This window comes from Tinamus guttatus, unplaced genomic scaffold (genome assembly GCF_059628265.1).
Source record: "Tinamus guttatus ecotype Peru unplaced genomic scaffold, ASM5962826v1 Tinamus_guttatus_pri_ptg000246l, whole genome shotgun sequence".
Lineage (NCBI taxonomy): Eukaryota > Metazoa > Chordata > Aves > Tinamiformes > Tinamidae > Tinamus > Tinamus guttatus.
The window spans coordinates 5,643,248-5,664,113 of NW_028288780.1; the positions used below are offsets into that span (position 1 = coordinate 5,643,248).

General features: G+C 44.6%; 1 protein-coding gene across 3 annotated transcripts in view; it reads right to left on the reverse strand.

Moving 5' to 3' along the window:
* Positions 1-3,447: 3,447 nt before the first annotated feature.
* ZMIZ1 (zinc finger MIZ-type containing 1) overlaps positions 3,448-20,866 on the reverse strand; it is a 249,833-nt gene continuing 232,414 nt past the window's right edge. For 2 of the 3 annotated variants that reach the window (XM_088526383.1, XM_088526382.1), the window contains exons 14-22: positions 20,251-20,461; positions 18,984-19,089; positions 18,268-18,428; positions 17,904-17,971; positions 16,159-16,227; positions 15,331-15,578; positions 12,170-12,333; positions 6,645-6,893; positions 3,448-3,977 (exon numbers count right to left, since the gene is read on the reverse strand). In XM_088526383.1, coding sequence (XP_088382509.1) covers positions 3,870-3,977; positions 6,645-6,893; positions 12,170-12,333; positions 15,331-15,578; positions 16,159-16,227; positions 17,904-17,971; positions 18,268-18,428; positions 18,984-19,089; positions 20,251-20,461 — 1,384 coding nt within the window. In that variant the 3' untranslated portion in view covers positions 3,448-3,869. The remainder of the gene's footprint in view (positions 3,978-6,644; positions 6,894-12,169; positions 12,334-15,330; positions 15,579-16,158; positions 16,228-17,903; positions 17,972-18,267; positions 18,429-18,983; positions 19,090-20,250; positions 20,462-20,866) is intronic. The other variant, XM_088526384.1, reaches the window with a different exon arrangement.

Here is a 20,866-nt window from a genome sequence, read left to right on the forward strand (position 1 = left end):
TCACAAACGCTAACAAACAGGATTCATTTTCCACATAAGATGGAGCTTCAAGCTTTTTTTTTTCCTGCGAAATAAAAACAATGCACATTCCAAGGAAAATGAATGCGTTTCTGTTAACATGTCTCTATTTGTCATTTACATATGTACAGATGTCCCTTGAGTCTCCACTGCCGACATTGGCGTCTATCTGTCAGTCCTATAATAATGTCTTGGCAGCAGAACTGTAGATCTCTGTGGGTTCTTTCCCAGATGAGCTTCCATAGGGAAACAATTAAAAAGTAAACAAACAAAAAGAAGAATAAAAATACTACTGGAATTTCATATAGTATTTAGGCTTTAAAAGAAAATGACCGTGATTACCCTATTTGCTAGTTTTTTTTTTCTCTAAACTTTAATATGGCAGTGAAAAGATAAACAGACAAACCCTAAATTTTGATTTAGAAGTTTTTTTTCATACTGAATCCACTATACAGTACCTGGTTTTAGGTGACAGTTTTAAAACTGTCTCAATGTCCAACATTTGGGTGATGGGTAAAAATTCTATTTTATCTCTAACTTCTGCTTAGAAACCAAAAATTTCTATAAACTTAAAAACTCCAACCATCCACTTAAACTTCTCAATTATTGTGTGAAGCAGATACAAACACTGCCCCCAACATATTGCTAATATCTATGTTTGTTTTATTTTTTCCCTTTATGCTTGCCAACAGATATTTTTAAATGATACATTTTAAGCACTACCAGTTAGCAAGTGGTCAGTCCTTAACATACCTGGTTTAAAATGCTCATGTTTTATTTAAGAGAAAAATCATTTCAGGTGTTTCAATTAGCTGCTCGGGGAACAGTGGAGGGTGGAACATTAAATAGACTCAGTCAAAAAAAAAAAAAAAATCTGAACAGCCAGTTCCAACTAATTGTGAGAAAACTTTATTCCACAATCTATGGCTTAAGAAACTCCCCCTTCCCAAACAAAACAAAACAAAATCCAAAGCCAAACTCTAAGGGCATAAAGTCGGTTTATCATTAGCCACCCCTGCAAATGACTCCAATACCTTTACAAACGACGCAGCAAAAACACAAGGGAAAATGACTACAGTAAAATTGCTACAAAAACACATCTGTAACTGAAGAATGGTCTTTCCTAGCGCTTGTGTGACAGCAGAACCACACCGCAACCGTATTGCCAGGTATTAGAGCAAGGTGTCTTTAATTCTCTGCGGGGATCCTCCGCAGCTTGTCAAGCCTACGCAAGAAAAAAGACACTTCTAGGCAGAATAAAACCCTCTCGGCCGCCTCCCGCGCCCACTCCCACAGCCCCGAACCGGGAGCACCGGGACCGCGATGCGGACGCCGGGAGCACCGGGACCGCGATGCGGACGCCGGGAGCACCGGGACCGCGATGGGGACGCCGGGAGCACCGGGACCGCGATGCGGACGCGGGAGCACCGGGACCGCGATGCGCACGCGGTGCCTCAGCGCCTGCCGCCGGCCTTGGCGCGCGGTCAGCGCCTGCTGTTACAACGTGAGCGGGACAGCGCCGGGCCCCGCCTGCGCAGGTACATCCATTCGCCATGGAAACGGGAACGAAATTTGGGCTAATTTATCCATAGAAAAAGGGGGTGGGGGGGAAAAAAAAAAGGCAAAAACTCCCTTATTCTGTTAAAGAACCCTCAAATTTTCTTTTTTAAAAAAGGACCCATATTTTTCTTCAGACAAGGTATTTAAAAACACCAGCAAAAGTATAACCAGATCATGAAAATGTTGAATATTATCAAAGACGATACTAAAATATTCACAGAGATATTTACAATAGCAATTCTTAAAATAATTGATTTTGCATAATGAACAGCGCCTTTCTTAAAAAAACTTGAAACAGGAAAAATATAAGTGTGGGACCATCTCTACATAATATGTTTGACAGGTTCAACACTCCTACTGGAAATAAAAGAACTAAACCGCCATTTCCTTTAATATCTACAGCAAGGTGCTGCTGACTAGCATATATATATCACGACGCATGTACAGCAGTAGGTGGAAACGTTAACAAAAAAAGCAAAATAAACCAAAAACCGCAAAGAATTTACAAATATGACTTTGGTGAGGAAAGCAAACGGAGAGTCGCAAGCACGGGGCATGCCATTTACAGCACTGCAAACCGAACACAAAGGGCCAAGGAACTGCCGAGTCAAACTGATAGGAGCAAACAGAATTTTGTCTGGCACTTACGTTGGAAACATATTGTCGCGAGCGGGTAAGGGGCATTCGGCTGGTGGAAGGGGAAAGGTGTAGGGCCAAAATTGCCTTAGTAACAAAAAGAAACTAAACCAATAACTGTACAGTGGGTAAAAGCTGAAATGTTGCACCACGAGGGCAGAGTTGGCACACATGCACTTCTTACACAGCTACTGTACACAAGTTATAAGAGAGAGAGAGACGAGGAGCACAGAGATGGGCACAGAAGCAAGCGGAAGCTCATGCAGGAGAAGCAACCACACGAGAAGCACAGAGCACGGGGGCAAGACGGGGCCTGTGGCAGCGGGGGCTCGTGAGGGCGGCAGCCATCGACGGCTCATTCTCCCCATGCCCATTCCTTCGAGGGAAGGATCGCATCCTGGCAGCTACGGGCAAAAAGGAAAAAAAGAAAAGGGAAGGGAAGAAAAAGCCTGAATTATCTGTAACAGTCGTGAAAACAGAACACAAAGCGAAACAAGAAAAAAAGAAGTTGTAAAATGTCTGTCCAATTCCAGTGCCCCTTTTCAAGCTGATTAGTAATAATAATTATGCGGATAGGGATGTTGCTCTCCCTGCCATCCATCCTGCCATGATCGGCTGCCTGCCTTCTTCCCAGCTCGTCTTGCTAAGGATTGTGCACTACAGAATGACACAAGCGCTGAGGGAACGAAGGCTGGAGGCGGAAATCCGGAGTACTTTGCTTCGTATTCCCCCCTCCCTTGCTTCTCCATTTCGTATGGAATACAGAGCCAAAGGATCTATTACAACAATCTCAGCAGTTGGGTGTTAATGCAGCTGAAAACGGTGCTGATTTGGAACCAAACCCACAAAAAAGGGCTAAAAACTGCAAGTATTTTTTGTTTTATTTTTCCGCAATCTGTGTGTTTGAACAGAGGAATCCTTTGCAAAGAGGTGTCGAAGATTCCTGCACTTTACCAAGACAAACACACACGGCTGCAGCCTGCATGTGGTGAGGGCCCCGGCACTGGGGACGGGCCGGCTAGCTGCTGTCCCCCTCCGAGGGGCTTGTGTTCCTTCCCTATCGCTGCCACTCTACTGTACGAGTTGTGCTTTTGGGAGTTTTACATGTGTTTTGACTTCCTTTTTCAGCCTGTGGCCAGGACAACTACTCCAACACAAACCTGTGGCTGGAGGGGGGTTCAGGGCAAGTGGGGTGGGGAGAGACAGTTTCAAAAAAATGGAAGAACACGCGTTGGAAGGACATTCTGAGACTGGCCAATTAAAGACAGGTCCATTTTGTTGCCTCTTCTTCCCTTGCCAAGATTTGCTTTTGCCAAGATACTTCACACCATGTTTATCACAGAACTCTCTCTCTAGAGGATGAACAACAAATGGGGTTTCCAATAGCTGCACAACTGTCTCTGCTTCGCTGTGACGGGGCGCGCGGCAGGCGCTGGCGTTGCTGCGGGTTTCGTACTTCCTCCTCCCAGCACTTTCACAGTCTGTGAAGCTGACAAAAGCAGTTCTGAGATGAAGAAAGCAGGGAGTGCACCATTGGATTGAGTTGTGAGGTGGTTTTTTTTCTTCTTCTTTTGTGGAAAAGGAGTGTTAAGATTCCTCGCTGTGCAGCCACACATGTGTGAACAAGTGAAAGGCATGGGGGAATACATATGGTTTCAGTTGTTCTCAAAGAGAGACAGAAGGTCATCATTGCTATTGCTTGGCAAATCAGGAGGATCCAGGTACGAAAGCAGCTCATCTGGATTTGTGAGTTCTGGAAGCAGCTGTAAAATATAAAGATAAAAGGAAAATTACAGATAACAGGAACACAACGTTGAAAAAAGGGATTAAACACTGCACATTCCTGCAAAATTGCTTTCACATGTGTATATCTGAATCAATCAGAAGACAGTGAAACAAACCCAGCGCCCTAAAACGACACAGCGGACGCTTGGTTCTGACGCTCTGCGCAGCTTGTTTTCCAGCCCACGAGTGGCATTATCATCCCGGTTGGATTCCTTGCTCCACCTCCCCGTCCCCAGGCCCACTCCACAGCCGGCGCCGCGTGGCCGGCGCGAGCCGCACGGGCTAGTTCCGCACAAAGCGCGGGGCCCCACGCGTGCCCCGGGGACACGGGGCAGCCGCACGGGCTCGGGGCTGTGGCTATCGAAAGGGGTAGGCTTTAATCTGAGTTTTACTAACATGGTTTCAAACAGAAAATGTTGCTTCCAAACATTGCTCAGATTGCTTTTGATCTGACAGGTAACAAGCAAACCGTAACTACCGGACGCTGTAACAGCAGTTTGTTCTGCATCTCACCATGTCCTGGTAAAAGCCAAAGTGTCGTGATTAAAAAGTGGCAGGGCAGAGTTTGTAATAAGCTCCCTTCACATTCAGTGTTCTCCTAAGGCCATGACAGAAGATACGGACTGCTTTAATAAAAGCAGTAGTACCTACAAGAGCTTCACTTCAAGCTACTCCATGGTTTCAAATACTCAAAAACTAGACGCTTGACTGCTGCACACTTACCATGCTGGTATTACATCTACATCCTTCTAGTACTCCCATGCAAATGCAGCTTCATCTTTTAATGTGAAACGAATGAATATATTTTTAAATAAACTAAACATGAAATGTTGAAAGTAGTTTAATACTTCTTGAGCCTTTTTATTTTCTTTACATGTGATGTCATGTTTACATAAACTGAATCTCAGAGGATTTTTTTTCTTAAAACACCTCCACCTTTCCTTCAAGAACATAACACGAAAGGCAAAAATGTCATTGTCGTAGTACTAGATAGGAGGCGTTTAAAAAAGCAGGATTTTCCCCTGCTATAACAAGTTCTAATGACCTGGCACAGAAGCCATAAGACCCCTGTGTCCCCGGGGAGGAACACGCAGAGAGCAAGGGCTGTGCTAGAGCCCAGGGAGGGCTGCCCGCGGGAACGGACGCCCCTGTGCAGACCCTTCCCGCTGAGGCGGCAGGAGGAGCGGGTGCTCCCGGGACCTTCCGCACCTCGTCACGGGATTTCATCCAGCCCCTTCCTCAACACAGCCATAAAGGGGAAACCCATTAAAATAAGTTGTCCGATCGCAGTTCAGCTCACGCTTATTTCAAAGAACTCCACTCCCAGCTTTCTACAGTACTGACCTTCTCATTCCCCTAAGAGAAACTGAGCCTCCTGCTAAGGATCCCGCATGACTCCATCAGTGACAACCACTGTGCTCTGATAAAATGCACAGGGTTTTCTGCTGTGCTTTTCACCAGAGAATGAGTGCCTGGCGCATAACAGTGTGCTTCACGTTACTTAAATACTAATATGAAGAGAAAATGACAATTTAATTTGACCTCTTAATAGGTTCCTTCAGGGTGCAGACCTCTAATTGCCACATGACCTCCAGTTCCCAAAGGATTTCCAGGCAACGCTGTTGTGTGAAACAGCAGCAAAGCCTGGTGCATTTGGCAGTTTCTCCACCTAGATAATATCACAGGACCTGGAGCATCCCTGGCTCCCCTTCCTCCTTTCCCTTCCCTCTGAGAGCCTACTTAAGGGGCACAGTGCTGCTTTGCGACAGGGTACGTACAAGAATACACCAACAGGAGATACCAATATAAATCTGAAGCACAATGGTGGACATTTCTTTAGGAAAATTACATTGCACAACAGACTTTGGAGCAGATAGCAGATACGAGCACGGGAACACATGGCTCAGAGGAAAACCCAGCCCTAGTGCTAAGAAAGTTAAATTCGGCAATATATTTGGTCAACCAGAAGGATTCCTCAGGATAGCTCATTTCCAACACTAGTGAACGGACAGTGAGACACACAAAGATTACTTTTGGCCTTGAGTTATGAAATGGATTTATCTTCGCTTAGTCATGAGCTGTCTTAAATACTCATGAGGAGGCAAGGGTCACTGCCCCTGGCCTTTTTTCCTGCTGGGAAGCCCTCTGCAGTGGTTCCATGTGTGTCCAGGAAGGGTTTTGCTGCTGATCTACCAGCACCAGCGCGCTGAGCAGCAGAGACCCCTCGTGCCCCGGGGAGGCCGGGATGACTCCAGGCGCCGCGGGGAGCCGCCACCGGGTTCTTCCTCCAGGTCAGGCACCGTGACAACTCCAAGGTCGATACCTGGCACCCACGGCGCTTCCCCGTCCGAGGAGGCGGGCGCGCGCGGAGCCCCCGGCTGCGGTGCCTGCGTCGCTGTCCGGGGGGACGCCTGCCTGTGCGCTGGAGAGAGGATGCGGCTCGCGCGCCATGCAGCTGCGTCCAACAGAAAGGCCTCAGAGCAAGCCAGGAGGTGCCCTCAGCTGCAGCGAGCACGTCCACGCACCCAAGCATGAAACGATGGCATGTGCGGAGCGAGCGGCCCCGGCCCCGCTCCCCCCGCCCTCCCGCCCGGCGGCAAGCGCAACGCTACGGCAGGCGGATGACGGTTATGACGCAGACTTACATCCAGCGAGGGCTCCGGCATGTCGGGTGCTCCCTGTCCACCAGCCTGACCCTCTAAGGCTGAGGAGGGATTAAAGGTCAGGTCACTGTGTGGATGGTTGCCGGCAGCGGCCGGGGGCGGCTGCCGGGGCGGCTGCGCAGGAGGCCCGCTGTGATGTAATGGCTGCCCTGACTGGCTGCTGGGGTGAGGGACGTGCAAACCTTGCTGCATGGAACTATGGGACTGATCAGTGCTGCCAGGATGAGGGATCTGCGGAGGAGGAAAAAAGCAGGAAGAGAAAAGTGAGGCCACAAGGTACCGTGCTCGAGGTGCCTGACGCTGCGACCGCACGTTCACGAGGAAATAAATTAAACCAATATAAAAAGAAAACGACAAAGCAAAAAGGAAAACAACAACAACAAAGCAATCAGAAAAGAAAACTCCATATCCCAATGCCAGAGGAAGCGCTCTGAGTTCAACGGGCTGGCGGTTTGCTTCCGTGCCATGTGGGAAATGGCGCTCCAGGATGGGCAGCAGCCGCCCAGCGCGGCCGGAGACGAGCGCCGCGAGGGAGCGACGGCCTCTCCGAGCAGCGCCCGAACGGCCGCAGAACCCGCACCACGGCAATCCCCGCGTCAGGTCCCCTGTCGGCAGCTCTGCACCCCGGTCCTGCTTCGTGTCGTCACAAACACGTGGCAAACGCCCACTCCCCACCAGGCTTCCTGGGGGAAACGTAACATCCTGTGAGGGCTGGAGATCCTCTTGGCTGATACCCACAGGGTCAGCGGATGGCAAACACGGAGGCTGCCCCAGTGAGGCAGCTACCCGGCCGCCGCTGCGGGGCTGGGGCAGCTGCAAGGGGACACGTGAACAGGGAGAATATGTTTTTTTTTTTTTTTTTAATGTTTTCTGTGTGGAATAAACTACCAAAGCAAACACATCCTCCAAATCCTACTACAGGAGGAGGAGGTGGGGGGGAAATCTTTCCCACATTGCAGGGAAGCAACAAAAACGCACAAGCCCAGTTCTTTCTTCCGCACCACGTCTCCGCTCGCGCTGCTGCGGTCTTTGGAAACGGTGTGTGAACATTTTGGAATCAGCTGTCTCATGTTAATTGGGTATATGGAGAAGCAAAAAATGTAAACATTTTTTGAGGAATGCTACATATTGCCACAAAGTGGAGCTGAAATAAAAGAACAGACACATACAACCACAGCATGAAATTCATCCAGCCAAGCCAACAGAAACCAGCAAAATGCTATGTCAGCATTGGCCCTTTCGTGTCACAGCAAATGGCAAGGTTATTTTAACCTTAGTCTTCAGTTTTGGCAAGTCAAAGGGAGGTTATTACAAAGCTTAATTAAAATGTTTCTACAAAATAATAATAATAATAATAATAATAAAGAAATCACAGAAACAGGCATTTAGAAAAATAATCTCTCCACACTTCTGAAAACTGAATATTGATACATTGGGACAGTGATTCTCAACCCTATGGAGGTCCTTCGCAATAGATTAGCAGCATAAAGGTGAAAATGAGCAGGAGTCTGTCTTTAACAGTTACTTGGGCCTCTTTCCCATTTGAGAGTGTAAAAGAATTGTTAAGGGTACTAGCAAAGGCACTATTGCCTCCATCTCGATCACAGTTTTTTACCCCTTGAAAGTTATTATTGTTGTTACCTTAGGGGAAAACTTGTACAAGACCTGCCCGTAAGACATATCTTAGTGTAAATGAAGCTGCAGCCTAGAAACTTTGCAAATGTGCAAGTCAAAGTAGATGGCTAGTTTATGCACATCCAAACTGCTTTCCTGTACAGCTTCCTCCTCTGTTCACTGAGGACATGTGCAACAGTGTGTGGAAATTAAGAAGGTTTACTAATAACGGAAAGTAATAAGCAATTTAAGACAGTGTTGCTAGAGCAGGAGAAGTTTCCAAGAAGAAAAAAAAAAAAAAAAAAAAAAAGAAAGGATTATCTGAGAAAGTTTCAATTTATCCTCAAATACACAAAGTACAAGTCATACTGGCATGTTTGTTTAAAAAAAAACAAAAAAAAACAAACAAAAAAACAAGAGATAGTCATATATTCTCAGTTAGAACAGATAATAAACAGGTTTTTTTTTTTATAAACTATATAAAGTATTATATGTACAAAACATATTTTAAAATATGTATTTAAATATATACATATATATCGGCAGACAGGCACCCTTGGGCCCTGGGACATACTCGACCAGCCCACCTATAAGAAAGCTAAATGCTCAGGACTTCAACATTTTTTCTGTTTGTATTCAGCTACCTAACTGCAAGGTCACGGTGGTGCAGAACTATTCAAAACAATGTCATCTGGGCATCTCCAGCTCATCTTTTTATTTTAAAAACACTACTCTGCATTATGATGTGGATGTGAAGTCTAATGAAGTTGCCTTTGGTTCATACAGCACAGTAAAAAAAGAGATTTTTTTTTAAGAGCGTATGCTCTGGCACGCTTGTAAACTTTTCTTTTACAGATTGTTAATGACTTTTTAGCAGAAACAACTACATCTCCACTTTAACAGCAGAAAGCCAACACAGCTCTTTATAAGCCTAAGAATGACTTGCAGGAGTGCTGGGATGCTTCCCTGGATCCAAGCTGAACATTCTTTTTGCTTGTTGGATTAGTTTTCCGCTGTATCAGTACCCCGATCCAGACCACTTCATGGCTGCAATAATGCTCGTGTTGGTTTAGCAGAGAGGAAAGGTGAAAACAAAACCAAGAACAGTCCTCTCACAGCAGTACGAGCTCATATCAGCTGAACGTGCACATGAAACTACGGCCTGAGGACCCAGTGCTCGCTTGGGTACCAGCTCTTACCCGCTCACCTGCACTGCTGAATTCGCTGATGCCTAAAACTTGCTTGTAATTTCTGAAAACAAAACGGCACAGTTGTAGCTGCTATCCTGCTGCACTTGCGCTGACACAGAGGCATCTCTTCTGCAGCTCTCAAACACTCGACGCTGGGGAAGGGGGTAATACTTCTCTCCTAGCCACATGCCAGGTCTTGGTTTTTCTCCTTCCTGCACTACAGGAGGGGGGCCCCAGCGCTGGCAGAAGATAGTTCCAACCACCCAGTCCCTGTCAGCAGCCCTGGTCACGTCTGACAAACACGCCTGCCTCTCTGGAGTGACCTACAGAGTATGTCTGGGGTGAACAACCTGCGCTGTCTACCTCTGTGTGAAGGCACTCGCATAAATCTTCATAACAGGAAAACTACAATTTCCTCAGCAGCATTCAGCAGCAGCAGGTTCACCTAGAGACAGGCCACCGGGCTAAACGGATCAAGCGTCTGATCCCGACTGACCCTATAAACATGAAACGGTCAAAGTGAACAGCCGATGAAAACAAAACACACCTTAAATGCACAGAGACAGAAAACAAGACAGAGCACAGCCAGCCTCTTAAAATTACAGTCCAATTAGGTAGTGTGATTTATAGTTATTTTAATATAAAGATGCCTGCCTGAAGACATTCAATTTAAGAAATGTGTTGAAGTCATGCATTTCTCAAAAAGCAGTAATTTTAAAGCTGTGTTTCTTGAGTGTCTGCTACAGGCAGCTTTTTTTTTTTTCAAGGAGAAGAAAGGAAGAAAGCGAAAAAGGAAAGAGGAAAGCAGAGACTTTATAGTACTGAAATAACTATGTTGAAGCACTAAGCGTCCTTCGAACGCACCCTGAAGACTTTCTGGCCACATTCACAAGGTCAGTGAGACTCCTCTGTGGCAATGGATGTAGAAACTGATCTCTATTAGAGAAAATCAACCATTACATAAACTAGATGGAGGCTGCTTCAGTGACATGGGCCTGTCCCAAAGAGCCTGCCTGGCATATCGTGGTGGATGAGGGTGAGGAAGTGAGGCAAAGGTTTATTGCAGCTTCCAGCTGTCATAAGCCAGTATCAGACCTATTACAGACTGGCCCAGAGAACCAAAAATCTATTAATGTCTGTCCCAAGTCTCCCCTTACAGGTCTGCAACATGCAGAGTCTCGAGAAACTTTTGCCCTTGTTATTATCTGTATAAATTACAGAAAGCCACAAGTTTTTCACTTCCATTCTCAATTACTTCAGAAAATTCACCAGGGTGCCTGCACTAGCAAAGGTGCAGCAGTTAAAGCTGATGAGTCAATTGGTGACCCTGCCTTAAGACTTTTTTTTTTTTTTTTTAAGCGTGTTTTGTGATGGGAGGCAAGGAAGGTCTCCCTGTGTGGCTGGGATTCAAAGGAAAGCAGCTCTGCGTGGATGGTGCAGGCTGGTAGCAATCCCCCTCACTGCTATATCCTGACACTATACAGTTGGTTCTGATGCAGATGATTTGCACTGCTCGTCCAGCTGGGTGCGCGGGGTTTGCCAGAGCAAACCCAAACATGCAGCACGCCGGTGCTGCTGGTTACTATTCTGCAACACAGCAGAGCCACTATGGCTCCTGGACTCCTCCTTTGCAGCCAGTCATCTGTCGCTTGGGAGCTCTCCGAGCTATTCTAAGAATCTCTCTGCTCCCTTGCTATTTCTCACCATCCTTCTTGGAAAACCCACTGCCAACTAGAGGAGACGTTGACAGAGTAGGCTTGTGCTAAGCATCTGCTACCACATTTCCTCATTACATTCTGAAATTGTACTTTCTAGTACTCACTAAAGACATGGCACAGATGACTTGTCAAGTTAAACATCCTTCCTATGCAATAACAGCACACCATGGAGCCCGTTCCCTGTAACTTAAATGAATATAAAAGGATACACACACACACACACCACACACAGTTAAAAGAGATGACTAGCCAAGCCTAAGACCTAAATGCTGCTGGCAGCTTTTCTAGTTGCTGCAGTGCTGCATTTTCTGGATATAAGGCTCTGTAAATAAAACTTGGTGTTTTGAGCAAGCAACCTTTCCAACGCACAGTTCTGCCTCTCCATCTAAGATCTGAGGAGCTTCTGAATTTTTGATTCGCCTACACTCTCAAAGCAGTGGCAGCATCTCCCCTAGAAAGCTACAGACACATCCTATTCCCAAGAGCTTAAAGATGTCTGTGATTCTGCCTGGGTAGAATTCACCCTCAAAATGTTTTGATGTAAATATTGCTCTACAGGACAAAGCCAGGAGAGACACTGTCCCTGCTTTGAAGTCAGTTACTGTCTTGCTATAACAAGCTCTTTGTTTGGGATGGATGTTCACAGACCCTGCTGGTCTAGAGAATGACAAATAGGGTTTTTTTAGGTGTCAGAGCAAAGCACAGCGATCAACAAAAGAGCCACAGAGCCAGGCTGTCTCTCTCAGATAAACAAGTTTAAATGACAATTCAAAATGATCAGAAATGCTTCTTCGCAAGCTCTAAAATGCCAGAAACTGAAAATGGCGTTTTCTGACTCTACTTCTCAGGACTACTCTATTTCAAGAACTGCCGAAGTCAGGAATCCACAGAAGGCCAGAGTAGCTCACTAGCAAGGTCCTCTAGTCTGGCAAGTGCTCTCTGCCCCCACAAAGTTAAAACTGACATCCGCAGCACCGTTACTTACAGATTCCTGCATTGGGTGGCTGAGAGGTTTGTCAAGAGCTGCCATGCTGCTTGGCATGTCTGGGGGATGAGACAGCTGCGGCCCATGCATGAAGTCATTCATAGACGTTCCACCAGGATTCCCATGCGGAAAATCAAAATTGCCATGACCTTGATAACTGTTGCCTAAAAGAGAAACAGACATTGCTGTGAAAGAAACCCTTTGCTTCCTGACATTGATCTCCCACAGTATCTTTTAAACTCCGTTCGGTCCGACACCGTCCCAGCCCCGCACGACGCGTGGAGGTGAATAACCTGAAGGGGAACACGACCATGCCGTGCTCTGATCCAGGGGCGAGCTTGAGGAGGAGGGAGGAAAAAGTGGCACTGGCTACTGGCAAGACTGTAAGGAGTCCATCATAGTAATTCATGTACATGATGCTGCATGCACCGAGGCCCCACAGTATCTTAAGCAAGACGAGGAGTCAAAGCGGCATTAAAATCTGTGGGCTATTTGCCACTGGAGGCATCTCAGTGCAAGTATGACTGCCTGCCCAGGTCCAGTGTGATACACAGGACATCCGTGTTCCTTTTATATGCACTTGCACACACTCAGTAGCTTTGTAGAATTGCTTCAGTTCCTGATGAAGCTAATTGGCAGATCAGAAAGCTGTCACAGTACCAGATCACAGCACAGCATCTGCTTTACCTCCTCCTCAGGATGAACCTGCAGCTTCCATTTAGGTGATGCGGAGGAGGCCTTCCTGCCTAACTGGGGTCTGTGGCAGGTCCTCCTTGTTCTCACAAATCTTAACAAAATTCACGTGGCTGTCTGCAAACCAAACAGTGATGGTCCCCTACAGGGAATGCATCTACTCTTCTGGGTTTCATTGTTACCGACCCACTGCCTGTAGCCAGTGATTCAAAATGCAGACATGCAAATTCCTAAAAGAAAATTACTGAATTTATGAAACCTGCCTAACTCCAGTCTGAGACCAAATCACCAAAATTCGACACGAATTCGGACTACACGTCTGGATTGCATGCTCAAACATTTACTAGTTAGTAACAAGTCTGGAGTCCTCCACTTGCCTGCAGGACAGGTACGTGTACGAACACGATCAGCAGCCTTGTGGTCCTCACCACCCCAGCTGGGGAGCTTTGCCTTAATTCTAAAGCAAACATATATCAGAGTACAGGGGATTTTCTCTCCATGTTCCTTTCTGTTCAGGTCCCTCTGTTAATACTTCCAACTGAGAGGCCAACTCTGGTGGTTCATTTGGTATGAACAGTAAAAACTGAAATGAAAGCACTGAGTCTTCATATAAGCCACTCAAATGGATGATACTGAGCTCTGAAATAATAGAATAGCTTTGGGGCTTGCAGGGAGAGCCCGCAGTTTGTCAGCTAAAGTAGAACAGCTTTAAATGTTCTAATCAAGAAGGGACTTTGTCAGACTGAAGTATCTACATCATTTACTTTTCAGCACAGCTCATTTTAAGTAGAAGTTTAATCTTGGAGGAATAAGTCATTAGCCATGTAAGAGTCTATCTTAAAGAAGTCAGGACTTTGATCTATCATGTAAATACTGTAGAGCCTTCCTAATTCTCACTTTGTTAATCTGCAAATAGATGTGTCTCAGAATGTAACTGATCCTGGGGAAAATGTAACAGCAGGGAGCTGGAGTAAAGTCCTCCATTACCACATATTTGTTTTCTTTACAAATCATACTTCTGTATGCTTTTGGCTACACTCACATAAACATAAACCGTGCATGTCAAGGCAGTAGTAATAATAATAATATTATTTGCTCTAGAGTGCCGTTAATCAGAGGACATGATATAATTCTCAATCCTAAGTTTCCTTGCACGTCTTGGTGGAGAACGAGGATGCACGCAGAATGCCCAGGATTACAGTGAGCCAGGAGCAGGCCCTGCTCCGGGACCAGAGCTGTGCCAACTCCCGGACACGGAGCTGTCTGGACACCTGGGATAACCTGTGCCCTGTGGCCATGTCGGCCCCAGGACAGGGAGAAGAGGCTGGGTCTCCCCTGGGCTGACGAGTCGGGACGCAGGAAGCAGCGACTGCCTCTCCTACAGGACCCACCCGGGAGGTGGGCAAATAGGCAGCAGTTAAACAAGCCCTATGTCCAAATTTACACGATTACTGCATCTGCTCCCAAATAAAAGGCAGGGGAGATGATAAAGAATAGACAGCTCTGTTCTCATGTTCTTAATGCACTTCACTCCTACTAAACGAGTGAAAAAAATGTGATTCAGTGCTCTTGGCTTTGTTATAGTAATCATTCATCTGTGTGAAAACCTAAAAAGTTTTATCATCTGTCATCAGTTTTGCAGTCATTGGAGTAAATTAACCATATTTTGCACGCAATCTATATTTTTCCTCAAGTGCCTGCAAAAAGCACATATATCACCTTGTAATCAATTTGGGGATTCTGATGGTGTGAACAGTTGGTCTTTTCTCAGAGCTGAACTGAGTCATATCATATTACTTGAAAAGGAACAGTCTCTGGTTTCATCTCTTCAGAATTGTCACTGTAATTTAGTTATTCACAATATACCAATCATCTGCAAAGATATTTCCATGGCCTATATTTAGTGCAATGTTTCCCAAACTGGCAACACACGGTAGAGAAACGCAGAAGTCATTTTGTAATGCAAAGCAGCAAAGGGCTCTTAAGAAGTCATCCACGTTCTGGGTGGCCTGGAATAATTCCTAATGGCACCACCTGGCCACCAGTGAAGCTTAATGGCTCAAGCAAGAGGACTGCAAGGTCTCGTTCTCTATTTTGTAACCACTGCATTACCAGGAACCTTCTCTTCAATCAGGGGGGAACAGAAGGAATGTGGAGAGAAAAGAATGAGGAAAGATATATACTGTGACCTGCCACAGTATATAAGGTAGCATTTAATGTCTACTGATTTGGGGGCTGCATAGCAATATATATGACTATCACCAATTTACTTATTAAAAGACATTTTTCTCTGAACAGATAAATCTTAAATGAAAGGATTCATGCAGGATTTCAGAACTGCAGCTGTACACATTTTGCTGTCCTCGACAATTTGTAGGAGAAGGGCATGGATGCACCTGAATCTCATGGCTGACTGAACCAAGGGTCTCTGGAACGACTACCAAAGCGCCCAGAACCGCAGAACTAACCTTGGCTGCCATAGTCAGTGGAGTTGTTGCCTCCTGGAGGAGGCGGGAGGGATGGGTAAGGTGATGGGCCAGGACCCAACGCTGCAATCATCTCCATCACATTTGGCATGATCATCTGGCTTGGACTCATGGTTTTAAATCTTTTAGAGGGAATGCCATCGGGGTCATCTTTGATGTGGATGTCTGACTTTATAGGAACCGGCCTCCAACTGCAAGTTGGATCAATGGTAACTTCTTCAAACTCCGAGCTGTAAAATAACATGACAATTTTAGAGCATTAATTTTTCTCTTTTTGGTATCAGCTTTGCTGAATTGCCATAAGAAAGTGCACAGTAGACAAAGCCATTTCCCATTTGCATGAGTATAATACATCCTCACAATCTCTTCAACCAGCAGTGTATCCTGGAAGCAAGTTTGGAAAAGGAATGCTTTGAGAGTTCATGCTTGTGTTTATCCACACCCACAGAGTAACACTAATGAAATCCAAACACATCTATATGGTCTGTCATATGCGAATCAGAGAGACTGCTTGTAAACATGAGAAAACATTTCATTCTCCCATCCCTTTCTCCTCTCTGCTTCATTGATGAGACGGTCATCAAGAGATGGCCCAAACACCATCTATTGACAAGTAGATGGAGGCTGATTTATTTCATTAGCTGCACCAAGGAGCTCAAATCAAATAATATCAAATTATATCAAATTATATCAAATAATATATTCAAGTTCAAACACCAAGACCCAACTTTGGCTCAGGTGTGTCAGCCCACATTCACATACCTCCCAGATACTTAGCATTGGATATCAGAAATGAGTCAATTCACTTACTTTTGTATAGCATTCAAAATACCCCACATATACTGGTCAACCTCCAAGCCCTCCAGCAGGGCGGTTTTACTAGAAAAAGGGGGAAAAGAAACAAAAAGTTAGAATATTCCTGTAGGTGTAAAAGTAAAGGATGGACGAAGGATAGGTTAGTGCTGAAATTGGCAGACTGGCAACCACCGCCTTCCTGCCCCTAACACGTAATTTAGGAATGATTTTGGACAAATGGTTTTAGTTCTACATTTCCATTACCAGCATAATAGTTTTCTACATCAAGAAGATGACAGAAGAATATATTTATTAGTATCCAGGAACAATCTGTGCATGTGTTTTAAATCCTTCTTTTATCAAAATATATTTAGGACTTAACAGTTTTTTCAAACACAGCAGATTTCCCCAGCGAACAACAGCTAATGCTAACTTTCCTTTTTTTTTTTTTAAATTACATCTTTTTTTTTTGAACCATATAGTAATAGGGCTTCAAAATTATTAGATATTACAGCTTTTACTTAGTAACAGCACAGGTAGGGACAGAAAAAACAAAAGCAAAAACAATTTAGTTGCGCAGGCACTTAAATCTGAATTCAGGTGCTCAGACTAATAGTAACAAGACAGAAACTTTGGCCTAACTGTATAAATAGAGAAACAACTTGTGTCTTTAAGACTATCACAATTCTTGTGATATTTTAAGGCAAGCTCAGAAGATTGCAAGGGTTCAAATAGTCGAGTGAAAGGATCTGTACTTTAGGACAGCTAGCAAGCATGGGAGGTCCTTAGAAGACGTTTGTCTGAAGCCTGTGATGTCCACAGAAGCAGCTACCCTGGACAATCCCCACCTGCTTATTTATAGCAAATGCTGCCTGACACAGCAGAGGTTGAATTGGAGACCTGCAGAGAGAAAAGTACAAATCTCTATAGCTTAAATTGAGCCTAAGAGCACTTGCTCCTCCGCTGAGGCTGCAAAAACACATAACTGAGGACTGGGCACAGTCGGTTACAAACACTCAACTGGCTTGCAGATTTCTGTGACTTCCTCTATCCAGTTAACCATTAGAGAGGACAGTCTGTAACCACTTCGAAGCTTTTGCTTCCTTTTTTTCTTGAGGCGTATTAGCTCTCTGGTCAAAACATGAGCTGGAAAGTATGCCAGGGTATCCCTCTTTTCCTTCACGTTAGCACTCACATTCACAATTTCTCAGAAATCTTTTACCTTTTTAAAATCAACCTTATTCTTAATGAGAACGCTCCCCACTTTCAGCTCACACTTCAATTTGCACTTGACATTGACTTTTGATCCTTGAAGGATCCAACTTCATTTCCCCCATAATTACTAGTGAATGTTGTGGTCTCCAAAATTCTCACTCTCCTTGAACCTCCATTAACTGCACATCTATGTGACTTGAAGAACAGTAGCCGAGACAGAGTTATCTGGCCTCTTATACCACCAGGTCCAGGTAGATGCTGAACATTTTCATACCTACATATTTGAAATTCAGTAATATCGGCTTCACAGCATGAAAAATACACAAAGGTAACTCCAGAATAGACCAGCAGCTCTTCTACCATGGCATGCTGTCTTATGATGGCTTATGGTTCATAATCTAAAGGAGAACAAACTCCCAAAGTAGTAGTTTATGTAGAGAACTGGCTCGTCAATATAATTATTGGAATTTTCCTAACTTTACCAGTATCATCTAATTTTGGTCAAGTTCTTACAAGAAATGCAGTTGTAGTATGCTTGCACTTACTTGCATACTGGACACCTCCAAGTTCCTCTTTCACAGTTCAGTTGCAAGTAAGATTCCAGATCAAAGCACTATGTAAGGGAGGAAAAAAAAAAAGAAAAAAGAAAAAGAGCAGGGGAGAAATCAAGTAAAAATACTGTACCAACCAAATCAATTCAACAAAAGTAAAGTGACAATGAAAAAAAGTCAGTATACTAATATTGCAAACTAAGCCAAATACCTCACTTTTTCCCCCCACCAAAAGTTTGTTAGGCTGACAGGCACAGAAAAATCCCTTTTCATTAGGTTTGTGCATACAATAACTAAGCAAAAGGTATTGTAAAAACATGTCTGAGCTAATAGTGTCCAGTCACTGACATCTACTCACTTGTACATGCTTGCAATCATGACCCCTTGCTGGGAGCTGGATCCGCCGGAATGTGATGGGACATTTCAGAGACACTTTAATAGCAGTCTGCTCTACTCCATCCTCCCCATTGAGGGTCGCGTTGCCCGAGGAAGCTGCCACGCTGCTGAAGTTCCTCTTTACTGTTTGGGAAGAAGGTGTGGGCATGTGTGAGAAAACACATGGGAACTGGAAATTCTAATGCAGAAATCTGAAAGACCAACACTTCAACCTTTAAGGGCCAATTTAATGGACAATGTATCCACTTCGGTGTATTTCATGTATTTTAGAACGTTCCCCATGTACATATGGATGTATGTGATAGCTTGTTATCTGCTGCATCCTCAACCAAGTAACTGCCTTACAAGAACTTAAAGCAGTGTTGAATGAACACAGAAGAATCTTTCAACACAGGAGGAATTTTGAGCAAGTGAAATACAAATATGGGGGAAAAGTAGGGAGATTGCCTTGGAATAAGAAAGTCCTACTTGCAAGCATGTGTCCCTGGTTACTTTGTTATCCCCAACAACAACAAAAAAAAGGGGGGCAACATTAACCTAAGTACAGGAACTTCTGGAAATTCCTGACAGGTGCAGGTGGAGGCTTTCGGCAAGCAAACACATATTGTGCAGAAATAGCTGCTGACAGCAGAACACAGGCGTTGCAGAGAGGCGCCCGCGCGCGGAACGCAAACTCACTCTTGGTGATGCAGTGCTCTGCGGGGAGGAGGCGCTTTTTTAGGAGACCTTGAAGTACAGAACGAACCGACGGCCGGTGCACTAGCTGCAACACGAACAAGTGCGACTGAAAGAAAACACACTGCGTTACTAACAGAGACAAATACACATGGTCAATACACTACTGAATGGGGCCGCATTCTTTCCTCGCGTGCGTGATTTCGGAATAATGTAATGCATAAATATCAAAGCTGAAGGGATATTTTGAAAGCTGCACAGTACTTTGTTCCAGGTTGCAGGAATGTAAAAGACTTATCACTGACTATACTAGCTTTAAAAGAAAAAAAAGACAGACTTTCTGCATTTCCCTGCTTCTTGATATTCAGAATATACAGAACTGATGCATTCATCTTTTGTATCAGGGTTTATTCTTAAATCCCCGGATTCCCTGACATGATCTACCCTACCTGCCTGTCCTCAAACTATGTTGGAAGCTGCACAAACAGTTTACTGTTAATGTATCTGGAACTCACTGAGTCATCTTCCCTATCAACGAGTAGCATGAGCTCATTGTGGATTCATAGGATGCTCTTCGCCACCAGATAAATGATGTTACGCACAGAAGAGTCAGTGTGAAGTAAAGCAACGTGGGTGGATGGTTTCCTGTCAAAGTGCCTCCTCACACTGTGACCTTGGGAAGGGTAGCGGCTTCCTTTCTTGTCAGTGACAACAGAACAGCCCAATTCTCACCCTGTAATGCATTTAACTGCCTGCACTATAACCACAGTAATTGTTCCTGAGAGCAGCCGAACTGCGCAAAAGGAGAAAGGGGAAAGTTCACCATTGCCTGTAATGATGGGGATGAGTTATGTGTCAAACCCATCGCAGCGTGATCCTTTAAGCAAACAAAATTACTCAAAGTTACTAGTGGACAAGTGGCTGCAGCACAATATTCTACTTTTATATCCATACCTTTTAGCAACTTTTTTTCTAAAAAAAAATTATTTCACAAGCAAATATTAAATAGGTGGGAGACCAAAACCATTTCCTGCCCTGGATCATGGCTCTTTTCAGACACACTGGGAGGACAGCACTAGATTCTGCAATAATTCTGCAGCAAAAATGTCAGTACTAGCACTCTGTGCCAACATTATCAAGCATGCACCTTCCCAGAAAGATGGATGGAAAAAAGGAGAGGAAGGCTCCTTCATCTCTGGCTACATTTGCAAACTGTGCCGAACAGCAGAGTCAGCATCAGCAGCTGCAGCCGTGAGCTCAATGTACTTACACAACAACATGCTGTGACTGTAATTTGAATCGTGTTTCTTCCTGGCTGGCAGACGTGCTTTAGGTGCAGAGGTTTATGAGATGTCTTGTTGTCGCCACGTTCGATGGTAAGTGGGGTTGCATTAACGCTGACCTGGACTGAAGCTGGCCAGTTTGTGTTCATTTGTCTGTCTTCATGGTGATAGCATTTGAACTGTAGCTCCAAGTCAGACCTGTAAAACAATCAATAAATCTTTTTTTCAATTTTTATTCCACATTGCAAAGGGAGGTCTTTTAGATGCTAGGAATATTTTTTCTGATCAATGAGATTATTCTGGAATTACTGTAAATAAAACATAAAACATACTTGTTTTCATAAAAAAGCAGCATGTCATGATGAATTAGTGACCCAAACATACCTGAACACATCACAAAATTATTAATAATATTTTACACTCATAAAGGACTTGCCAAGGGAACACCTCAAATCACTTTGCACAAACAGACTGTGGAATGCTCCTGCAGAAAGGAAATGTTAACGTCATCCAGGCCTTTCAGCGTGCTAGGGCTGTGAACAGCAAAGTGAACTACAGCATGAACTTGCATTGAAAGATTGTGGATCCTTCGCTATTTGGGAG